At 33.9% G+C, this 22,060-nt stretch overlaps 1 protein-coding gene across 2 annotated transcripts; it reads left to right on the forward strand.

Annotated features, from left to right (window-relative positions):
• The first annotated feature begins 299 nt into the window (after positions 1-299).
• LOC145102827 (ARID/BRIGHT DNA-binding domain-containing protein) lies at positions 300-5,802 on the forward strand. Of its 2 annotated transcripts, none has more exons than XM_079040309.1 (15): positions 300-1,356; positions 1,436-1,631; positions 1,710-1,880; positions 1,988-2,041; positions 2,127-2,215; positions 2,321-2,651; positions 2,730-2,761; positions 2,872-3,007; positions 3,106-3,279; positions 3,366-3,965; positions 4,054-4,191; positions 4,273-4,371; positions 4,455-4,555; positions 5,068-5,158; positions 5,430-5,802. In XM_079040309.1, exons 2-15 carry the CDS (start codon positions 1,482-1,484, stop codon positions 5,526-5,528), a joined length of 2,265 nt encoding a protein of 754 aa, XP_078896435.1. In that variant the 5' UTR covers positions 300-1,356; positions 1,436-1,481; the 3' UTR covers positions 5,529-5,802. The 2 variants fall into 2 exon arrangements, with proteins under 2 accessions (XP_078896435.1, XP_078896434.1); XM_079040308.1 differs by having other exon boundaries at positions 300-1,352.
• The last annotated feature ends 16,258 nt before the right edge of the window (positions 5,803-22,060 follow it).

Here is a 22,060-nt window from a genome sequence, read left to right on the forward strand (position 1 = left end):
AAAATCATTATATTTTAAATAAATATCACAAAAATCATTATATTTTAGATTGTTTTTTAAAATAATTTTGAGAGAAAATAATGTCACCATATGAATGATCTAATTAATTGTGAATTATAATTATAATAAACTAATAAAAATGTCCAATTTAAGACAATACCAAAATCACTAACTTTTATAAAAACTTGATGATTTCTTTGGAATCAAAACAATTCAAAAGTATAAATATCCCAAAATAAAAGTTATCAATAAAATGGAACGAACCAACAAATTTGCACCGGTATTAAAAGCCGAAATTAGTCATCACTAAGGTATGGGAACACACGAAAAGGTAAGAAGCGAAACCGGCCTTACTAGTATAAAGGTGCACAACAATGGTGGAAAATTTTGGTTTCAGTGTTCGAAATCCATTTCAAACAATCAAAACCAACTTCTCACAACCTAATCGCGATTGAGAAAGGAAAGAAGGCGTTGAGTTTAGGAAAGTAAGTGCATCGGCCATGAACAGAGTAATCATATCTTCTGGCAACGAACATGATTCCATAATCAATCGGGACACTAACGATTGGTGCAATGATGCTGTTGTTAATACCCTTAAACCTGCTTTCTGGGTATACGCATCATTCATGATCATCAACCAAAGATAGAACTAACAAATGGAAATTTACAACAAGCCAGAAAAAGTTCTGGGTGTCTATAATCTGGGAAGAGTCGTCTATCTACAAAATACAAATCCCAGTTCGCATTGGTTTTGATTCATGGATCGTTGTTCATAAAGCTCACAATAACAGCGGGGTTTTAATCGATATCGAATTCAAAAGCTTATGTAAAACATGTTCTTCCTTTTATCTATATCTATTTCTTGAAACAGTTGCTTAAGTTCTTGCGATCGATTTTATGTAATTTTGTTATGAAGTTTTTGGTTTTGAGTTTGAGGTGGTGTGATGATTTGATTTGATGATTGGGAGTTGAGTAATGTAATTGTCACTGCACCAAAGCCTGACAGCGGCTCCTATTTAACAAAGTAAGAATTTTTTATTTAATTTTTTTGGTTTTGATTAAAACGGAGTCTGGAATGGATAGAGAGGGTTTTTATAGAGTCATAGAAAGATGTAGAGATTCTTTACTAGACACGATTTTTTTTCTCTTTTTCTATTAATTCCAAATTTTAATTTGGGTGGGTGAGGGTTGATTTTTTAAGGACTAGGGTTTCCATTCTTTACTTTACTCATCTATTTGGGAGCCCCTTTTCGCGATTTGGAGTTCAAGAACATCTCTAATAGGGTACGATTCGACGATCTTTCTTCAAATCTCCATCTGGGTTCATCGATTTCTTCAAATTTCTCATCTGGGTCGGTCAGTTTTTCGAATTTCTCGTCTCTTCTTCGTTGATTTATCGATTTTAAAGTTATGAATTGGATTTGCTGTTGTGTAGAAGGTCTATTGCACGCATCATTCTGCTAGGGTTCATGTATTAGAAGATGTTTCATGCTCAAGGAACTGCAAAACACACCTGTTGCATGCTGGCAGTTTTATCTGGGAGAAATTCAAATAATAACAACGATTATGATGCTCATCGCACTGCCTTCAATTTCCCCTTTCCTGAGATCACTTCTTCCGGACGTTTAGAGGTACAATACATCATGCTCTACTTCATTCCATAACTGATTTAAGCTAATTTCTTCTTCTACTCAAATCCCCAAATGCAGGTTCAAACATTAAACAATCCTACCACCGACGAATTCCGTAAGGTTCTGGATTCTGTACAACCAAACATCGTTTATTTTCAAGGAGAAAGGCTTCCAAACGATGAAGTTGGATCTCTATGGGAAGGTGCTGAAGACTTACCCGGACTCTTCGGTTCGTATTTGCCCACAACAGTACGTAAAACTTGAAACATTCAACTTATTTCATACAAAATCTGCATTTCAATGTATTTTTCCTTTCATCATCTCTGCGATCTCATTCTCTTCCAACATTAATACAGGTCTATTTAGAATTCCCAGATGGTGAAGAAGTAGCAGAAACACTCCACTCAAAGGCAATCAACAAAATCCCACAACTAAATCATCATTTTCGTTATAAACTGGTTGCCTAAAATGTTAACGATTCATTCATCTCAACAGGGGATTCCTTATGTGATATATTGGAAGCACTCCTTTTCATGTTATGCAGCTTGCCATTTTCGTCATGCACTATTTTCAGTCGTACAAAGGTAAACTTAAAACTTATAATTTATAAATTCTAAACATATGAAATCTTTCTATCATGTTGTTTAATTCCATATCCTCTTTTTTTATTTCTCCTTTTCAAATGTCAGTTCATCTAGCCATACATGGGATGCATTCCACCTGGCACATTCATCTTTCAGACTATATTGTGTAAGAAACAACCTCGTTGGTCAATCTGAAAAAGTCAACATCAAATTGGGTCCATGTCTTCTTGGTGATCCACCAAAGATCAATGTCCCCCCTCCTGAAGCACCAGGGGGTGAAGATGACGAAGAGAAATACCCTGAGGACCTTCCTGCAATTAAAATATATGATGATGATGTGAATGTAAGGCTTCTTGTTTGTGGATCTACATCCAATTTGGATGCTTCTTTATTGGAACCTTTAGAAGATGGACTTAATGCCCTATTAAGTATTGAAGTAAGTATACTCTAAACCAAATTACAAAAATACCCTTTTAACTCGGGTAACAAATTACTAATGCTAGTTATCTTTCAGATGCGTGGGTGTAAACTTCACAATCGAGTTAGGTGTGTAATATCAAATTACAAAAACACCCTTTATTATGATTTATGAATTTAAAAAATAGGGATTCAAATTTTAATTTTTTGTAAAAAAATTACATGATGATGTCATGCAGTGCACTTCCTCCACCCCTCCAGGCTGGCACATTTTCAAGAGGTGTTGTCACAATGAGATGTGACATTTCAACTTGTAGCTCTGCATATATCTCACTTTTAGTGTCTGGAAGTGCACAGACATGTTTTGATGATCAGGTAATGATCAAAATAGCAACATACTTTCAATACATTTTGTAAAAGTTACAATAATTCATCTCATTTCTGTAAATTACATGTTTGTTTTTTGTTTTCAGCTTTTGGAGAATCATATAAAAAGTGAAGTCATTGAAAAAACTCAATTAGTTCAAGCAATATCAAACTTTGAAGAAAATAAGGTTTCTTTATCTGAGCCTCGTGGGTCTGCTTCAATAGCTTGTGGGGCCACAGTATTTGAAGTTTCAATGAAAGTCCCTTTATGGGCTTCACAGGTTTTTACTATATTTACATATTCACCCCTTTCTTTTCTTTTCTTGTTTGACACTAAAACAGATTGTTTATTTATTTATTTCTTTAGGTTTTGAGGCAATTAGCACCAGATGTTTCATACAGAAGTTTTGTTGCACTTGGTGTTGCAAGTGTTCAAGGGTTAGCAGTTGCTTCATTTGAAAAAGATGATGCAAACCGATTACTTTTTTTTAGTAAAAATCAAGAAAACAATTCCCATTTGAACATAATCACCCCTCCAATTCCTACATGGATGAAACACCCGCTTCCAAGTAGAAAAAGATCCTTCACAAATCAAGAAATGGGTCCCGGTGTTCGTGTTAATAATAATGGTCTGATTCCGGGGATCAAAGGAATGGAATCAGTAAACGGGAATGTAATCAGACAGAAACCAAAAGTGGCTGCATTGAGGCCAATTCCACACATTCGCCACCAAAAAATGTTACCTTTTGCTGGGATTTCAGAGGTTAATGGACATGAGTTTGGAGGACAAGTGAAGACAAATGTTTCATTAGCACCCTCCAACAAACACAATAGTGCAGGATCAGCCCCTGTGACTCATCGGAAGTCATTATCTAGCTCTTATCAAGCAAAACAGTTAATTTCATTAAACCCCCTTCCATTAAAGAAACATGGTTGTGATAGAAGTCCAATTCATGTTTGTTCTGAGGTAAAAACATGACAATGCATTGTGTTATTAAGGGTAAAAAAGGTAAAATACATTCCCTTGTTTAATGGTTTTTTTTGTATTCTTGTAGGAGGAGTTTTTGAAGGATGTGATGCAGTTCTTGATACTTCGAGGGCATAATCGTCTTATTCCTCAAGGTGGACTTGCTGAGTTTCCTGATGCAATACTCAATGCAAAGCGTTTGGATCTTTATAATTTATATAGAGAGGTGAGTTTTCGAAGTGTATCTATAGTTTTGAGATGATGTAAATGTTGAAGAAGATAAATTTACCTTTTTGCCCTTGTTTAGGTGGTTTCAAGAGGTGGCTTTCATGTTGGCAATGGAATCAATTGGAAAGGGCAGGTTTTTTCAAAGATGCGAAACCACACAGTTACCAATAGAATGACGGTAATACCCTTTTCTTCTCAAACTTGGTTTTTGTCAGTGATTTTGTGGGTCCCATTTATTTATGTGGTTTGTTTTGTTGATAGGGTGTTGGAAATACACTTAAGAGACATTATGAAACGTATCTTTTGGAATATGAATTGGCACATGATGATGTGGATGGGGAGTGCTGCTTGTTGTGCCACAGGTCATTAAAATTTCTTGTTACTTTCTTGTTTATGATGGAATGGAATTGTTCATTCCATTGGAATAACAAGAAAAAAGCTGTTTGTTTCGACTGATGGAATGGAATGGAATCAACTATTCTTGAAAGAATATGCAATTCCTTGCATTTTGTTAATCTTCATTCCTTAGCCAAGACTTTTCTTTTATAACATACTGATTTTTTTCATGATTTTAAATAGTATTTTCATTCTCTAACTAGAAAGTATATTTTTGAGCTTTTATTATGTTCAATAATTTATCTTTGTAAATAAGTTCATTTGAGTTAAAACTTAAAACTAATTATTGTATTTACATATTATATAAAGACTTAAAAAAGAGTCATGTGAAAAGTCATTCAATTCCATGACGATGGAATGTAATGAGTCATTCCATTACCTTTGTTTATTCCATTCCATCCAACCAATTAGACTCTTATATATATAAGTCTGCTAATATTAAAAGTCTTTTTTTTTTTTTTTTAAAACTCTTAAACAGTAGTGCAGCTGGGGATTGGGTTAACTGTGGGATATGCGGTGAGTGGGCCCATTTTGGTTGTGATAGAAGGCAGGGTCTTGGTGCATTTAAGGTATGGTTTCTTTTTATCGAGTAAATTACATTTTTGGTCCTTGAGTTTATTCACTAATTGCAGTTTTGCTCTAAAATATTTTCTCTTGCAATTTTGGTGCCTATTATCAATTTTGGTCCATGATATCGTTAAAAAGTAGTATTTTCAGTAGCAAGAGGAAACCATTTGGGACAAAAACGGAAAGTTTTGAACAAACCCAGGGACCAAAAGTGTAAATTAGTGTGAATTATGGAATCAATGTTACATTGTTTTTCTTTATACGCTTTTGCAGGATTATGCGAAGACAGATGGATTAGAGTACATATGTCCTCAATGCAGCATCTCTAACTTTAAGAAAAAATTACCCAAAACGCCCAATGGATATTCTTGAACAATTGAAACGATTCTTACTTGTAACTTTTTTTCTTTTACTTTTTTTTTGCTCTTGTTTTTCTAGGGTATGTTTGTAGTATGTCTACATGGGGTTTAAAAACCCATTTGTTATGAGGAAGATAGGAGAAGGGGAGTGGATTGGTTGGTTTAATGAGGGGTATTCGTGTAATATATGTATATTTTTGGGCATATTTACCATTTTGTAGCAGTTGTAGTAGTATCTCATATCATGTTTCTTAATTCTTATATAATAGTGCATGTATTTTAGCTAATCTCAAATTGTCCATGGGTTTAATGAGGTGTCATTCTCTTTTAATAGCATGTATACGAATGAAATGAATATTGAAATAATCTTTTAACTTTCGATTACATACGAAATATTGATACATATAATGAGTATTTTACATTACTTCAGAGATTCGGGTTGGACCTTATAAGATTTTAGGCTAATATTTTTAGAACTTTCAATTGCATTGGATATTTCATGAAGAAAAACATCACCATCTTCAAAGTGTTTGTCACACATACGATCGGCTTTGTGCTCCTTATTGTTAAGTGATATATTAATCACTTTACTTTCCAACTTATAAATATAGCTACACGTTTTAATAAATATATAATCACTAAATTAGTAGATTGAAAATTGATTGTTGTGTTTGCAATTAGCTTAAATAGTAATATTAGGAGCTTTCCAAGTCCTTTATATGACATCCAATTTTTTTTTTCTTATAATTATGAGACACAATGGAAAATGGATGAAAATGCATATGTAACATTACGATTTGGTATCTAAAATATACTATTTGATGAGTTTTATGCTTACTTATGGAAAATAAGTGGGTAAACATGTTAGTACAAGAATAGGGTTAAAAACCAAAGTATAGTGCTATTCTACAAGAGAGGAGAAGATTTATTTATTTATTCATTTACTAGGTGTGAGACCTATGTATTACATGGGTTAATTTAAAAGAAAAAATAAATACAAAATTCTAAACATTTGAGAAGTATGGATTTATAAGAAAAGTGATAAAATATTGAATTATAAAAATTAAAATGTTTTTTTTCTCTTGTAAATTTAAACAAATAATTTAGATAAATAAATAAAGAAAATTAATGAATCTTTAATTTAATAAATTTGAAATTAGAAAGAAAGTTCATTAATGAAATTGATATGCATTTATTATTGCATTTAAATATTATTTAGAATTTAATAAAATAAAAACTCATAAACTGACATGTGGAATAAAAGTTAATTTAAAATAACCACAAAATTACATTTGGCAAAATAAATGACAATGTGACATGTGGCAAAAAGATCTTTATTTATTAGGGAGGATTTTGTACTCGGAGAACAAGAACCGTGAATACAACGTGCTATCATACTAAAAAATAAAATCTCAATAAAACTAAAACCTCAATTAATCACTTAAATATACCATATGAACCCTCTAATTTTAATCTCATGAAATGGCTCTGATTTTTTTTTTTTTCTCATAAAAACATTAATGTAGCACTTATATTTATAAGTAAATGAAAATTAGTATAAACAAAATCAAATTCTAGTGAATAATGGATAATTTCATATACAAATAACTGTTAAAACTCGATAATGAGATGCATTGAATTTGGTAGAGTTTATTGTGTTTGCTCCCCTTAAGTCAGTCATAAAAGTCTACAATGCCATACGACCTAATGTAGTGAGCATTAATGGGAGACTTATTTGTTTCCAAGGTTGTCATGAAAGGTATCGATAAAGAAATGACAAAGTACATTAACGAAGACTTATTTCTTTACCCATTAGTTTTGGTGGTCTTGGTTGTACTTAGGATGTGTTTGACGCGCCATTGCTAGTTAATAAGCTACCTTATTTTTCGAGGTTTTTAAGTTGTCATATTTGGCAAGCCAAAAAGTAGCTTATCGGCTAACTTATAAGCTAGCTTTTTAAAAAGCTACTTAGGCTATGTTTGGCGCTCTACATATTTTTCGAGCTTTTTTATGTTGTCGTGTTTGGTAAGCCAAAAAGTAGCTGATAAGCTAGCTTATAAGCTAGCTTTTTGAAAAGCTACTTAGACTAGCTTTTTAGGAGTTTTTTTTTTTTTAAAATTTTTCAAATACACCCCTTAATTAATTATAGAAACACATATTCTTACATCTCATTTTATGTAATTTTATATATTTCAGCTAGCTTTTCAGCTAGTTTTACCAAACGTTATTTTTTATCAGCTAGCTTTTCAGCTATCAGCTAGCTTTTTATTTAACAGCTAGCTTTTCAGCCATCAGCTAGCTTTTCAACTAACAGCTAGCTTTTCAGCTAGTCCGCCAAACATAGCCTTAAACTAGCTTTTTAGGAGCTTTTTAAAATTTTCCAAATATACCCCTTAGTTAATTATAGAAACACATTCTTTTTAAATCTCCTATTATGTCATTTTATATTTTTCAACTAGCTTTTCAACAAGTTTTACCAAACAACATTTTTAATCAACTAGCTTGTCATTTAACAGCTAGCTTTTCAGCTATCAGCTAGTATGCCAAACATAGCCTTAGTGGTGGAGGTTTCCTCATATGCTTTTGTGGCCTTTAGGGCATAATCTTGGGTGTTACACGATCACATCTTATGGGATAGTGACCTATATGGTATGTATTTTGATTATGTTTATGCATTGAATTGTCTTCATGATATGATTTTAAGCTTCGAATTTGGCGGCTTTACTAACAAAACACCCCCTCCTTTTCAAAAGCCCAACATGTATTGATGAGTGCTATTTTTAGTAAAATTGCCTAGGATTTTGGGAGCATACTTTGACATGATTGTTAGACAAAAGTCAATTTTTGAGTGTCAACGACTACTACATGCTCATTTATTTTCTTTTGGTTATCCCTATTGATGGTTCATCCTAACATATGTATCTAGTGGAGTATCACATTATCCTTATGTATTGCCTCATAATTTCTACTATTTTTCAGTGATGGGATATGTATGGTTTGTTACAAGGCATGTTTGAAGTCTTTTAGGGAGCATGTTGTACATTATAGAAAGCTCCAACCTTTCAAGTACCAACATAATATGGTTAGAGATGTTCTTTATGTCTTATTTAGGGGTGATAGGGTTTCCACTAAGAAATAAGCACTGGTAAGCTTCCTGACTATCCCATTGGAAGGAAGAACAACACTCAGGCTGGCTGACATCTTGGATTTTGGATGGGCAGGAGAGAGACACAAATGTATGGATCTAACACGGGTTTCCCATCCCGTAGGCTTGAGGAGTAGGGGTTTCATTATGTGACAAACTGCTTTAAAAGTTGTTTCATACAAAGTAACTAAACATGAGAAAGAATGCATAGATAATCAATAAACGTTTATATCATTCACATTTGATACATTTGGTTTTCTTGCATCAGATATGTGGAGCTCCCAGTAGAGTCAAATGTTATGGATATCGTTTTTTTAAATTTTTTTGCTATTCAAAAATGGTTATTGATGCAACTTGGTCGTTTCCTTCCATCTTGACGTGAAACTCTTTTAAATAAAACTTGTTGGGCATAATAGTTCTTTTATGATTGATAATATAAAAAAGACAAAAATTCACAAATGGTCCTAATGTTTTTCAAAAATCAAGACCAAAATTTTCATTTTTGATTATTAATAAAACATAGTTATCAAATCATCACATAAAATCATAAGTCATTGTACCTCAAAACATCATAATCATCTGTCAAATATATCAGAGTAAAAACATCCCAGACTAAACAAAATGGTGTGTGCACTGCAGTCATCCCGAGCTCTTCCTCTTGCTACCGGAAGTACCTGAAACCAAAACTGAAAATTGTAAGGACGAAGCTTAGCGAGTCTCCCCAAAACTACCACATACTATATATGTAATAACATAATCTCATAATAATATAACATGGTCCTTGCTCGCTACATCGGGCCCGACCCGACATCGAACAATGTCCGACATCGAGCAAAGCTCGGTATACATATCAACAAATACACATAAATATAATCAAATAACATAAACATATAAACATACCTCGGGCCCCGCCCGACATCGGATCGAAATCCGAAAGCATACAAACATTTCTCGGGCTTTGCCCGACATCAGACCGAAGTCCGGAAACATATAAAACAAGCACATGCAAGAATCACGAAGATATCAAGCATACAAACATTCCTCGTGCTTTCCCCGACATCGTACCGAAGTCCGGAAACATATAACACAAGTACATGCAATAATCACGAAGACATCAAGCATACAAACATTCCTCGGGCTTTCCCCAGCATCGGACCGAAGTCCGGAAACATATAAACCTACAACGGGCACTGCCTGGCATCGGACCTTACTCCGGAATATACTAACACACATAAACAGGCCGACATTAGTGCCTTCAACCCGTTCCTACAGGAGGAAACTCACCTCGCAAAGCTGAATGCCGAATCTCACGATAATGAATCTCTAACGACTTCCCCAACGATTCTCCGAGTTGTCATTACTAACATAATACTTAGTCAAAATCCAATAATCCTTAGATATCATTTCATACCCAAAACCCCTTCACGGGTCAACCTTGGTTAAGGTCCAGGCCAAAGTCAATGTCAAGTCAAAGTCAAAGTCAACACTCTGAGTTGACCCAACTTGTCGAGTCATCCTCTAACTCGTCGAGTTTCCATGCTTCTTAGAATCATGATAAAACGAATCAACTCGTCGAGTCCTTCCTTAGACTCATTGAGTTCTTCCTTTTTACAGAACCGGGACAATTCGACCCAACTCGCCGAGTTCCTCTATGAACTCATCGAGTTCCATGGTCTGCTGCTCCCTCTCAATGGATTAAGTCACTAATCTTCAGATCTAAGCTCCATACTTCAGATATAGACTGGAAATGTCCTTATAAAGGTAAAGTTTCCAACTTTACCCGTTAATACCCTTCCTTAAGATATTTAGCTCAAACCTTGACTCTAAAAGATCTAGATCTTGATCTAAAAGCCATCAATACTTTAAGATAGGGTGTACAAACAGAGATCTGGACCTTAGAGACTAGATGAACGTGTAAAGCCTTCAACTTTCTCTTAATGCATGGCCCTTTGGAGCTTAAAAGGTCAAAATGGTAGTCTAAAGGTTGCATAGGGATTCTATGGCCATAAAGTTTGCACCTTTATGGCATGAAAGCCCTTCAAGACCCTAGATCTTAAAGGTTATTCACTTGGGACGTCCATTTCTGAAGGATCAAGATATTTGGACCAAAAACCCAATAAAAGTGTTAAGAAAGAGATCTAAGCAATCATTTGGCAAGTTTGAGATTTGCTTACCAAAAAGTGATGAGGATGGGGTGAAGTTTTTGGATCTACAAACTCCTTCTTGAGTCCTCAAGCTTCTTCTTCTTCCACAAGCTTTAAACACACAAAACTCTCTCAAGGATGGCTCACAAACTCACACAATGCATTAGGGTTTAAAGATTTAGGGTTTGGGACTTGGAGGCTGGAAATGAGGCCAACACCTTAGGGTTAAGGTGTTTAAATAGGGTGCAAAACCCTGAAATTAGGGTTTCATTCTGCCAGTCTTACTTGTCAAGTTGAGGCTCTCAACTCGTCGAGTAGACTTCACAACCCGCGTCCCACTCCATTCCTACTCGACGAGTTTGGGGCCTCCAACTCGTCGAGTTTGTATATAAAAGTGAATAAAGTTTTGAATTAAATACATACCAGGAACTAGACGTTTTATTTTTCATAATATAGTCCTTATGAAACTTTTTTTGGGGTGAATGATCCCTTTAGAGCAAACCTTGCACACTAGTGATCATTCTGATGAATGTCCGTTAGGTGGATCCGTTAAGTTGAATAAATTTTAGATAATGTCCATTTTTGCGACTCAATGAAACTTCGCCTAAGAATCATTTCTACCATTTTTTGAAATTTAGCCTAAGGATCATTTGTGTAATTTCGCCCAAGGACCGTTTGTGAAATTTTAAAGAAATCTATTAAATCTTATATTAATTACTATAAATCAAATAAAAAGTAAAAAAATAAAACATTGAAAATGTAATATTATACAAATAAAAAGTTAAAACTTACGAATTTTAATCATCATGCAAATATATTTTGTTTAATATATAAATAATTTTGTTTTCTAAACTTTATCTAAATATTCAAACTACAATACATCATTAAATATTTTCATTTTCTATATTTTATCGAAAATTTTTTGAAGTATAAAAACATCATTTTATTAATTTTTATTTTTACACGACGTAGTTGTCAAGATTTATCTTTATTTTGAATTATATAAATATATTTATTTTTATGAAAAAATATGATGTTTTATTATAAAAGAATATGCTATTAAAAAAATAATAGCATTCTGCTATTTTATTTTTAAAATATAAATATTTGGTTTTGAGTTAAAGGTAAAAGGGTGTTTCGTTTTTGGTTTTGTAATATAAGTTAGGTAAATTTTACACTGATTCAATATAAACTTTTGATATTTTGGCTTGTGAAAAGTTTATGTCTTTATTAAGTAATATATATTAAAATTTTGATAAAACTAAATATTTTTTTAAAATTAAATATCAAAAATTTATATCGAACCAATATAAAATTTACTGCACTTATATTATGAAATTAAAACCGAAACATATTTTTACCTTTAATCCAAAAACCACACACTTATATTTTTAAGATAAAATAGAAGCATGCTATTATTTTTATTATAACATTTTTTTTATAATAACAAATTATATTTTTCATAAAAATAAACATATTTCTATAAGAAAAATAAAGACAAACTTAAAAGTTAAAACACGTAAAAATTATAAAAATAATAAAATAATATTTTTATATTTCAAATTGATTTTGATAAAAAAATAGAAAACGAAAATGTTTGTGACATATTGTTGTACAAATATTTTTGATAAAGTTTGAACAAAAATAATTTATGTATTAAATAAAATATATTTGCATGATGATTAAAATTTGTTAGTGTTAATTTTACTTTATATAAATATTATATTTTTTTATGTTTTAATTTTTTTGCCTTTTTATTTGATTTATGGTAAATAATATAAAATTTAACATATTTCTCTAAAATTTCACAAATGGTTATTGGACGATATTTCACAAATGGTCATTTAATTTAATAAATATATCTGACGGACATCCATCAGAAAGACCACTAGTGTGTAAAGTTTGCTATAAAGGAACCATTTACACAAAAAAAGTTTCATAAGGACTATATTAGAGAAATTTTGAAAAGCATTAGGACAATTTGTGTAATTTTGTCTATAAAAAAATAAAAGGCTTCTAAATTGAAATGGATTTTCAAATAACAAAGGTCGTAAAAATCAATACGTAAAAGCAGTAATAGGGTCAAAACCATTTCCACTCGTTGTCTTATAAAATATACAGTTCCTTAGATCACCAAACCACGCACATGAAATATAAAGTTAAACATTTTGAGTCAATGAAAACGAAAGTGCCTGAATTGATATTTAAAAAGAAAAGCAGAGGCACATTTTGCAATAATGAGTCAGCCATCAATAATTCACTTTCTCCTTTTGCTTTTAAGATTACAAGACCCCTCCTGCTTGCTTACTTGCAGTCTCAAAAATGAAGGTTGCTAGTATACAAGACCATTGTAGGACCCTCATGTTCCACCCAAACTTTAACCATGCATGGACCTTGGCATTAACCTTCATTACAAAAAAGCTTCATCTCTTTTCAAAATTCGAAATAACCATTCTACCTAATATGTACTACTTTTTACCATATGAGATATAATTTGTACCCGTGATGCCAGGCTTTGTTTTTGGTCTGTAGTACTTAAGCATAACTTGGAAAAACAAATATGGAAAGAAAGGCATATATTGAGTTATATTAGAAAACATCAAGACATGAATGAACAATATATCTTTCTTTATTGTGGTTAATGAAAATTTTATTTCGACACTAAGTGTTATGTCAACCAAAGTTGATGACTTGACGTAAAAATTCAAATGAAATGATGAGTTGTTTAGTTGTAAAGGTTCTAGATTTTGGTTCGTAATTATGATTATTCTTTATAAAGTGTTTCATGCTTTATTTTGAATTTTAAATTTACATGAAGACCGAGTCAGTTCATTGTGTGGGATATATTTAAATGTTTAAAAATGATTGTGTTATATTAGACTTCAAAGCTTAACTTTACCAAGTTTTTTTTTTTTTTTTTTTTTTTTTTTTTTTTTTTTTTTTGTATGTATAGATAGAATATGTAAGATTTTCAGAATGGGTTGCGATGGAGAACTGAATTCCATATGGATCACGTAACGTTGTTTTCCTAGCTTATATTTATATCTTATGTTCGATTTTCAGATATGGGCAAATCCATTATGTAGTATGAGTTACCTTTCAAATTTTTCTGTCAAATATAAATTTAATAAAAATTCGTCAAAATTCGTCACATATCTTTTGGCAATCCATCACAAAGTTTGGTAATTGTGAATTTAGTGTAAATTCGTGGGTTTAGTGATGATTTTGTGGCGGAAGCTTTCTTTGGAAATGAGTTTTGTTTTTCTCCTAGTTGTGCAACCCCTAAAAAATTTACGCAACCCCTGGTCTTTCGTTCTGGATCCGCCACTGGTTTCAGGAATTCAGTATAGGATAATTTAAAGGGACACATGTGAATCTAAGCACAGAAACATAAGCCAAATTGCCAGATGAACTATGAGTTTATTATATATATATATATATATATATATATATATATATATATATATATATATATATATATATATATAGAGAGAGAGAGAGAGAGAGAGAGAGAGAGAGAGAGAGAGAGAGAGAGAGAGAGCTTTGAAGTAAATCCCCTACGGCTCAATAGAGAAGTCATATTTATACTTGACAAATTATGATTTTCATATTCTAAATTAGTTAAATAAATCACGAATTAATGACATAATAAATGGTTTTCCCTTATGAGATTTTTCATCTTACCATTAGAATTTAGATTTCCACTATTAAACTAATTCAAAATTTCCACTAGAATTCAGAATTTATACCATAATTAATGACATAATTCAGTGGTTTCCAAAACCGCCAGGGGCTTTGACCCTAGGACCTTGCAAGGGGTGTGGTCAACTTGACTCCCATCATTTTGTCATATCGGCTTATCATTCGATATTATATATGCGCGTACTCCACACTCATCAACCATATAATTTAGAGTATAAATTATAAGCCCCTTAACTTACATATTAGTTCCAAATACATAAAATTTTTGGTGACACTAAAATCACTAACATAGAATTGTTAAATGAGTAATAACGTCAAAATCAATAAAGTGTTATTATATACGCAAAATCTATTTTTTCTGATCTAATTGAAAGATAGTATGGAAACCTCATAATTTATAGAAGGTCCTCTGAACTATACATAAAGTATATAAATATAAACTATCTAACACATCCCTGTAATTGGAACATGAGGATATTGAATGTTTAAAGTATCTCTAAAGTCTAAAAACAATTGTGCATGTAAACCCTTTGTAAAAATATATGCATACTAATAAGCGGATGGAACATATGAAACACACACATGACCAATCGTAACACGCTCCCTAAGAAAATGTAACTCTACTAGCACATGTTTGGTTTGTTGGTGCTATACTAGGTTGGAAGCTACATACATAATGTAGACATTTTCACAAAAAAACAACAGTGACATGCAATAAAAATAAATATAACTCGAGAATAAGATTTCTAAGCCATGCATTTTCAACAACTATATTAGCTACCCTCGATACTCGAATTCAACGCTAGAGAAAGAGACGACATGTTGTTGTTTTAAGGACTAGGAGACGAGGTTGTCACCAAGATAGACATAGAACCTATAGGTGGACCGACAAGTAATAAGACAACCAACCTAATCATCATCAGAGTAAGAAACCAAACGATCGACGGATGAACTATGAATATGAAGACCATAAGTGATGGTACCCTTAAGATACCACAAGATATGCTTAAGAGCCAAAAAAAAGTGGAACTCACAGATCATGCATAAAGAGACAGACCTGCTGGACAACATAAGAAATATTTAGACAAGTAAAATTCAAATACTGAAGGGCACCAACAAAGCTGCGGTATAAGGTCAGATCAAAAACCGGCTCACCAGCAACAGAGAGCCTGTGTTTAGTGTCAGCCGTAGTGCTATAATGATTACACATAGCCATGTCAACACACAATAAAATCTCTTTAACAAAAGCGGACTACGATAAAAACATACCAGAATCAGTACCGTTAGCTGCTATACCAAGGAAGAAAGATAGAGGATCAACGTCAGTCATAGGAAACTCAGAAGATAATCAAGAAATAACCATAAAGATGAGGGTAGATAAGGAAGCAGTCAGAATAATATCTTCGACATAGAAAAGTAAATAGATAGTAGTCTGACCCATGATGAAAGGTGAAAAGATAACTATTAGATTTTCTACTGAGAAACCCAAGAAAAGAAAGATAGACAACAAAATGTTGGTACCATGCTCGAGGAGCCTACTTAAGACCATAAAGAGATTTATGCAGGAAAAAAACATGATCAGGAAAACGAGGATTGATGTATACATGTAGTTAACATATATGGACGGTTTCAACAAGGTCACTATGGAGGAAGGCATTTTTGACATCAAGTTTGGCCAATTATTGGAGACAGAAATGCTGAGAACAGTGTGAATGGTGGTTGCTTAACGATAGGACTGAAAGTGTCATCAAAAGCTAGACCAGACTGTTAAGAAAAGCCTTAAGCTACCAAACATTATGGGTGAGCATGGTCCAGGTTGGGTCAGTTTTGGGGTAAAACCAAAACCAAAACCGAGTTATTAGTTTTCAAAAAACTATAAGCCAACCAAACCAAAACCGATGGGTTCAGTTTCTCGGTTCCCAGTTCGGTTTCCGATTTTTCCGGGGTTCTAGATTCAAGGAGTTTGGATTCCTTTGAGCCAAGCCAAGTATGAAACAATACTACATAAGCACCAAAAGGTACTGATTTTCCATCACATTGTCGATGTGAGATAAATTGTGATTATGAGAAGAGAATTTATTTTATAAAGGCTTGATAAGGCATTGGGTTTGAATACTCCAGCGATGTGGGATAGATTTAAGGTGTCCATAAAAATAATTAAAGTGTGTATTTTGACAAGTTTCGAACCTGGGAGCTTAGGTTCAAAAATCCAACATGTTAACCACCTGAACCATTTTCTTCTTGTGTTATAATTAGGCAAAATATATGCATATTATGTATACAATATGTATTTTTATAAACACTTTATATAATCAGTTGGGTTTCTTTCAGTTTTACCAAACCCAATAACCGAACCAAACCCAAACCGAAATTTTTGGTTTTTGAAAAATATAAACCCAAACCGTAGGTTTATGCTTTAGTTTCAGTTTTTCGGTTTCATTTTTTTCGGTTTTAGGTTTTTGAGTTCGGTTTTTCTCACCCCCACCAAACGTCCTTTATATCTGTCAAGGCGACCATTGTTTTCAAACTTATGGAGATAAAACCAACGATAACCAACAATATTAGTAGTGGGAGGTTTAGCAACTATATCCCATGCGTTATTAGACTAAATAACATACATCTCTGGGTCCTGGGTGCATAATAAAATGTCAATGAGGATCATACATAGCCTGAGCAGTGGATTTAGGAATACGAGAGACATCAGTAGTAACATATAGACTGGAGATTTGTTTTTGTTTGAGAGAGCCAATATGAGATTTGGTGACCATATTATGTCCATAATTAGATGTAAAAGGTTTGGGGGTAATAGATTTTAGGGCCAATGAAAAACCAAAGTAGGTTATAGGACTAGATTCCTCAGTGGTTGAAATAGTAGGTGAGGATGTACTCGAGGATAAAGGAGGAGAAGAAAGGGGGCAATGGTAATAGAGTAATGGAGAGAGGATATACATCATCTTTAGGGAAAAAGGAGGCATGATCATCATGAGAATAAGAAGAATGAAAATCAGAATAAGGAAAATGATTTTCATCGAAGATAATATGACGAGAGATGAGGAATTTATGAGTAATAAGATCCATATATCTATAGACGTGATGATCAACAGACAACCCAATGTAGACATGGGCGTAGGAGAGAGGAGAGAGGAGAGAGTTTGTTTGGTGCAGTCAAGGCAGTTTTGGGGTAGTAGAGGCACCTGAAGACATATAGATGAACGTATGAAGGAGAGAAGTCGAAAAGAACCTCAAACGGTGTTTTATATTGAAGAGTAGTTGTGGAAGAATATTAAACATATGAGCAGTGAAAACGAGAACCTCAACCCAAAACTTGGGAGGGAGAGAGGCTTGAATGAGGGATGTATGCATGTTGTTGTTGAAAGTTTTGATAGTGCACTCATATTTTTTGTTTTGTTGAGAGGTTTAATGTAACGACCCAAAATTTAGAGGTAAAAATTTCATTTTAATTCTACAAAAACATTATTTATCTTTAAGTCAACATTCAATAATTGTTTATCCAAATATTCAGAAGTACTTTTATAAGAAAATAGTTATTAGAGTACAATTCCAAAATCATCATGATGAGGAAACATAGGTGGATGCGCTGCAATCAAGTCGTGCCCTTCTTTTTCAAACCGGAAGTACTTGAAACCATAACCATAAAAACCGTAACCACAAAGCTTAACGAGTTCCCCAAAATACCACATACCATACATATTAACATATAATAGGCCCCTGCCTGGTATCGAGCCCCGCTTGGCCTTGGGCCCCACCCGACATCGAGCCTCACTCGGCCTCAGTCCCTGACCAACATCGAGCTCCTCTCGGATTACATATCTGTCTTTCATTAGGCCCCTCCTGACATCAGGCCCTGCCCAATACAGATATAATCATATAAACATATAACCATACGAAAACATGCGATAATCACAAAGACAATAGCATACCATACAGTCATCGAGCCCCACCCAGCATCGGGCCTTGCCCGGTAAACATAACACACATACTGATAACTAGCATACAATATACTCATTAGGCATCGCTTGGTATCAGGCCTCGCCCGGTAAACATATAGTCCATAAAACCTATGCAAGAGTCACACATACATCTTGCATCCTAAGCATAACAATCATGGGCCGACATTGGTGCCTTAGACCCACTAGACACAGTGAGGGAACTCACCTCAATCCTCTAATAGCCAAATAACTACCCGAGTCATTGAATCGGATAACCTCGTGCTAACTATCAATAAATACAATCTTAATCAATTATTAACCCGATAACTGTAAGTCCCCAAAATTGCTTGTGTATCAGTCAGATCCAATTGATGGTGCGGAATCCCAATCAATTGGATGATGTCAGATTAATATAGAAGAGAAGGAGAAGAAGAATTAAGATGAATCTAATGTATTGATGATATGAGTTATGCTCCTTACAAGAGATTCACACACACACACACACACTAGTTCCTATCTAGTTTCTCTCTCTTCTCTATCCTTACACTCACATGCACTCCTCACCCTATATATATGAGACATGGGCCACCAGCAGCACACGAGTGTACAACTGCACATGCACACGCGTGTGCAGCCGTACACAGGGTGTGCGGCCGCACACACATGTGCAGCCGTACACAACCACAATATTACATATTATATTATAGAAAAAATATATTTTCCTAGAAAAGAAAAGTATAAACCAATAATTATGACCCAACAATCTCCCCCTTGGTTTATAGCTTTCTTTTCTAAATGACCCAACAAGCTCCCCCTAAAAAGTAGCTGGCTTTTCTTGTCAATCTTCAATGGGAGCTTTGGCTTCAACTTTAATCTTTGATTTCTTCACAGCTTCAAGATGAACTTGATGAATCTTCATGAATGACTTCATCTCGAGCGGTTGGGCTTTTCTTCAAGATTTGACTCTGAACGCACATTGGGTGAGGAGGCCTGATGAAAAGATTCTTGAAAAATAGCACTTTCAGCTTGAGAATCTTCAGAGAGAACAACGGAGATAAATAATCTTCTGGATCACTTCAACAGGTTCATAGATAGCAGCAAATTGATTGAGGAGACTTCAATGCAATCTGTCACATAATCTTCAAGTACAGCTTCACCATGCTTCTGGGGTTGACAGATTGAATGTTGAAAGAATAATCTTCATTTCTTGCTCCTTCGAATGAAAATTCTTCGATGCTCATGGATGAAGCTTCGGCTCAGAAAATTTCGATACAGTCTCCATGAGTCTCATCTACACCTGAAATCACTTTTCAAGACAAAACAAAACTAAAAGAAAAATTAGCATACAAAAAAATATTTTTGGATTTTTCATATTTTCTGAAAAAATAAAGCAGAAACAATTTTTTTTTTGGATTTTTGATTTTCTTGAACAAGAAATAAAACAAAATATAACACAAATTTTTGATTTTGATTTTTTTTGATTTTTGTTTGATTTTTGAATTTTTAATTCTCCCCTAATGTTTAAATTAGAAGAAACTATAAACAAATTTAACAAAAATAAAATGATATCTAACTTTAAGAGTGATTTAGGATCAAAGTTTTTAGACAACCTTTATCCGCTTGTCGGTACCTTCTATCTTCACGTCTTTGTCTGGTCGATCATCGGTATTGTTGTCCACTTAAACACGAAAAATTGTGACAAAATTAGGACATACTATTAGTTATAAGACAAAGTGATCCTAAGTTCCTAGAAAATATTTCTTAAGGACCATTCATCTGACGACGACCAAGGATATTGTTGTCCACCTAAATTGAGCAGCGAGATTTATAGACAATCTTTGAGTGTTCAATTTTAATTGTACCGTAACATGTTTCCCGCTTCCTGAGATGCCCCAGTAATCAAGGACTTCATGAATACTCCTTACATCGGGTGAGCAGACAATTATAAAGAGAGAAGATAGATTTAGAATGCATATGCTATACACCCAGGTCGGATCTCTTCCAATCACGTAGAGGGTGAAACATATGACTAATTGAAGTTTTAGAGGGATTGAGAAGTAGAATGGTGCATATACTATGTACCAGGTCGGATTGTGAGTCACGCAAATGAGACAATATATGGCTAACAGATAGAAAGAATTGCATAGATAGAAGATGCAGAGAAATAGAGTTGCATATGTTACCTTCCAGGTCGGATTATGAGTCACGCAGAGGAGGTAACATATGACTAACATATAGAAAGAAAGAATATAACCTTCTACAGACCTAATTTATCGGAATTCACTAGTCGCCCCATCAATACCGGAATTAAGGACAGAATCCGCACATCGAGGAAAAGTTAAACCACGGTTCCAGATACGGGTTCATTTAATGTGACGAGTAGATTCCCATATATATCTCCCTGCTCAATCTATCCAAGCGTCGTATTGTCAGGCTACACGAATCTAACTAGGTCAAGATTTGTCAAGTTTGTAGATTTCCTAAGTTCAGCTCTGCCTAGTCATGTCCATTTAGAATCATTCGTGCCTACCGACACATCAAACCAGAGCATAGACCCTTCAACTTTGGGTACGTTACGCAGACCTAGATTGTCTGTTATCACTTAATAATATCACTTCCCAAAACATCTCCCTCAAGCGCATTTCATAACCAACATATTTTTTTTTTGATTTTTTGATTTTCTAATGTTTTTGGATTTTTTTTTAAAATTTTAAAATTTTTGTTTTGTTTTTATTTCTTCCCCTAAATTTGTGCATAGGAGAAAAATGAAAGTAAATGCACAAATTTAAACTATCCTAAAACAAAAATTAGTCTTTAAAGTGAATCAACTTAAGAAAAACTCAGGAGTATAGAGAAGAAAACTCAAACCGTAAGTCACCGATTGAATTTGCATCCAGAAGGTCTGAGAAAAGCACGCCTAATCTCAGAAGAGATCCGAAAATTCTTCATGTCATTAAGCACTAACCCCATGAGTGATCTATTCCTTTCTTCTTTTCCCGCAAAGGACACATACTCTTAAACAAAGGTCTGAATGTTGTATAGTTGAAAGATGTCCCCTATCATGTGCCTGAAACAGCCACTACCAACAAACCGAAGTCTGATGATATGCCTCCCTAGCTGCCCCAACACAGAGCGGGATCAGTTGATCTTTGGAACCCAATCCATTTTGAAACTGGGTCGACCTTTGTCATCCTTGCACGGTACTCTCTCCCATGACATGTCCTGTTTATCACAAACATAAGATGAAGAAATATTAGAATCGTTAGAAGATGTGGGAGAGTGAGCCTTTGGAACCCATTTGTAGTTGGGTTTAACCCATTTCTTTTTCGATCTGATGGGTTCCTCAACACTTGATTTTGAACTCAAAGCTGGCCGTTGAGATGACTTTGATTTTGGATTCACGGGAGCATCTCTTGGATTTGGCTTCTTGGCCGACATTACCTTATTGACCTTGGGAGTTGGATTCTTGACCTTGTGGGATTGATTGTTGGCCTTCGTGGCATTCCAGTCACCATTGTCTAAACGTGACCTGGAAGGGTTTCTTTTGAAGTATCTCCCTGTTGGTGTTTTCTGCCAGCCTTGTGCATAGTAGGGAACATATGCG

Source organism: Lactuca serriola, chromosome 4 (genome assembly GCF_051521515.1).
Source record: "Lactuca serriola cultivar US96UC23 chromosome 4, Lser_US96UC23_V15, whole genome shotgun sequence".
Lineage (NCBI taxonomy): Eukaryota > Viridiplantae > Streptophyta > Magnoliopsida > Asterales > Asteraceae > Lactuca > Lactuca serriola.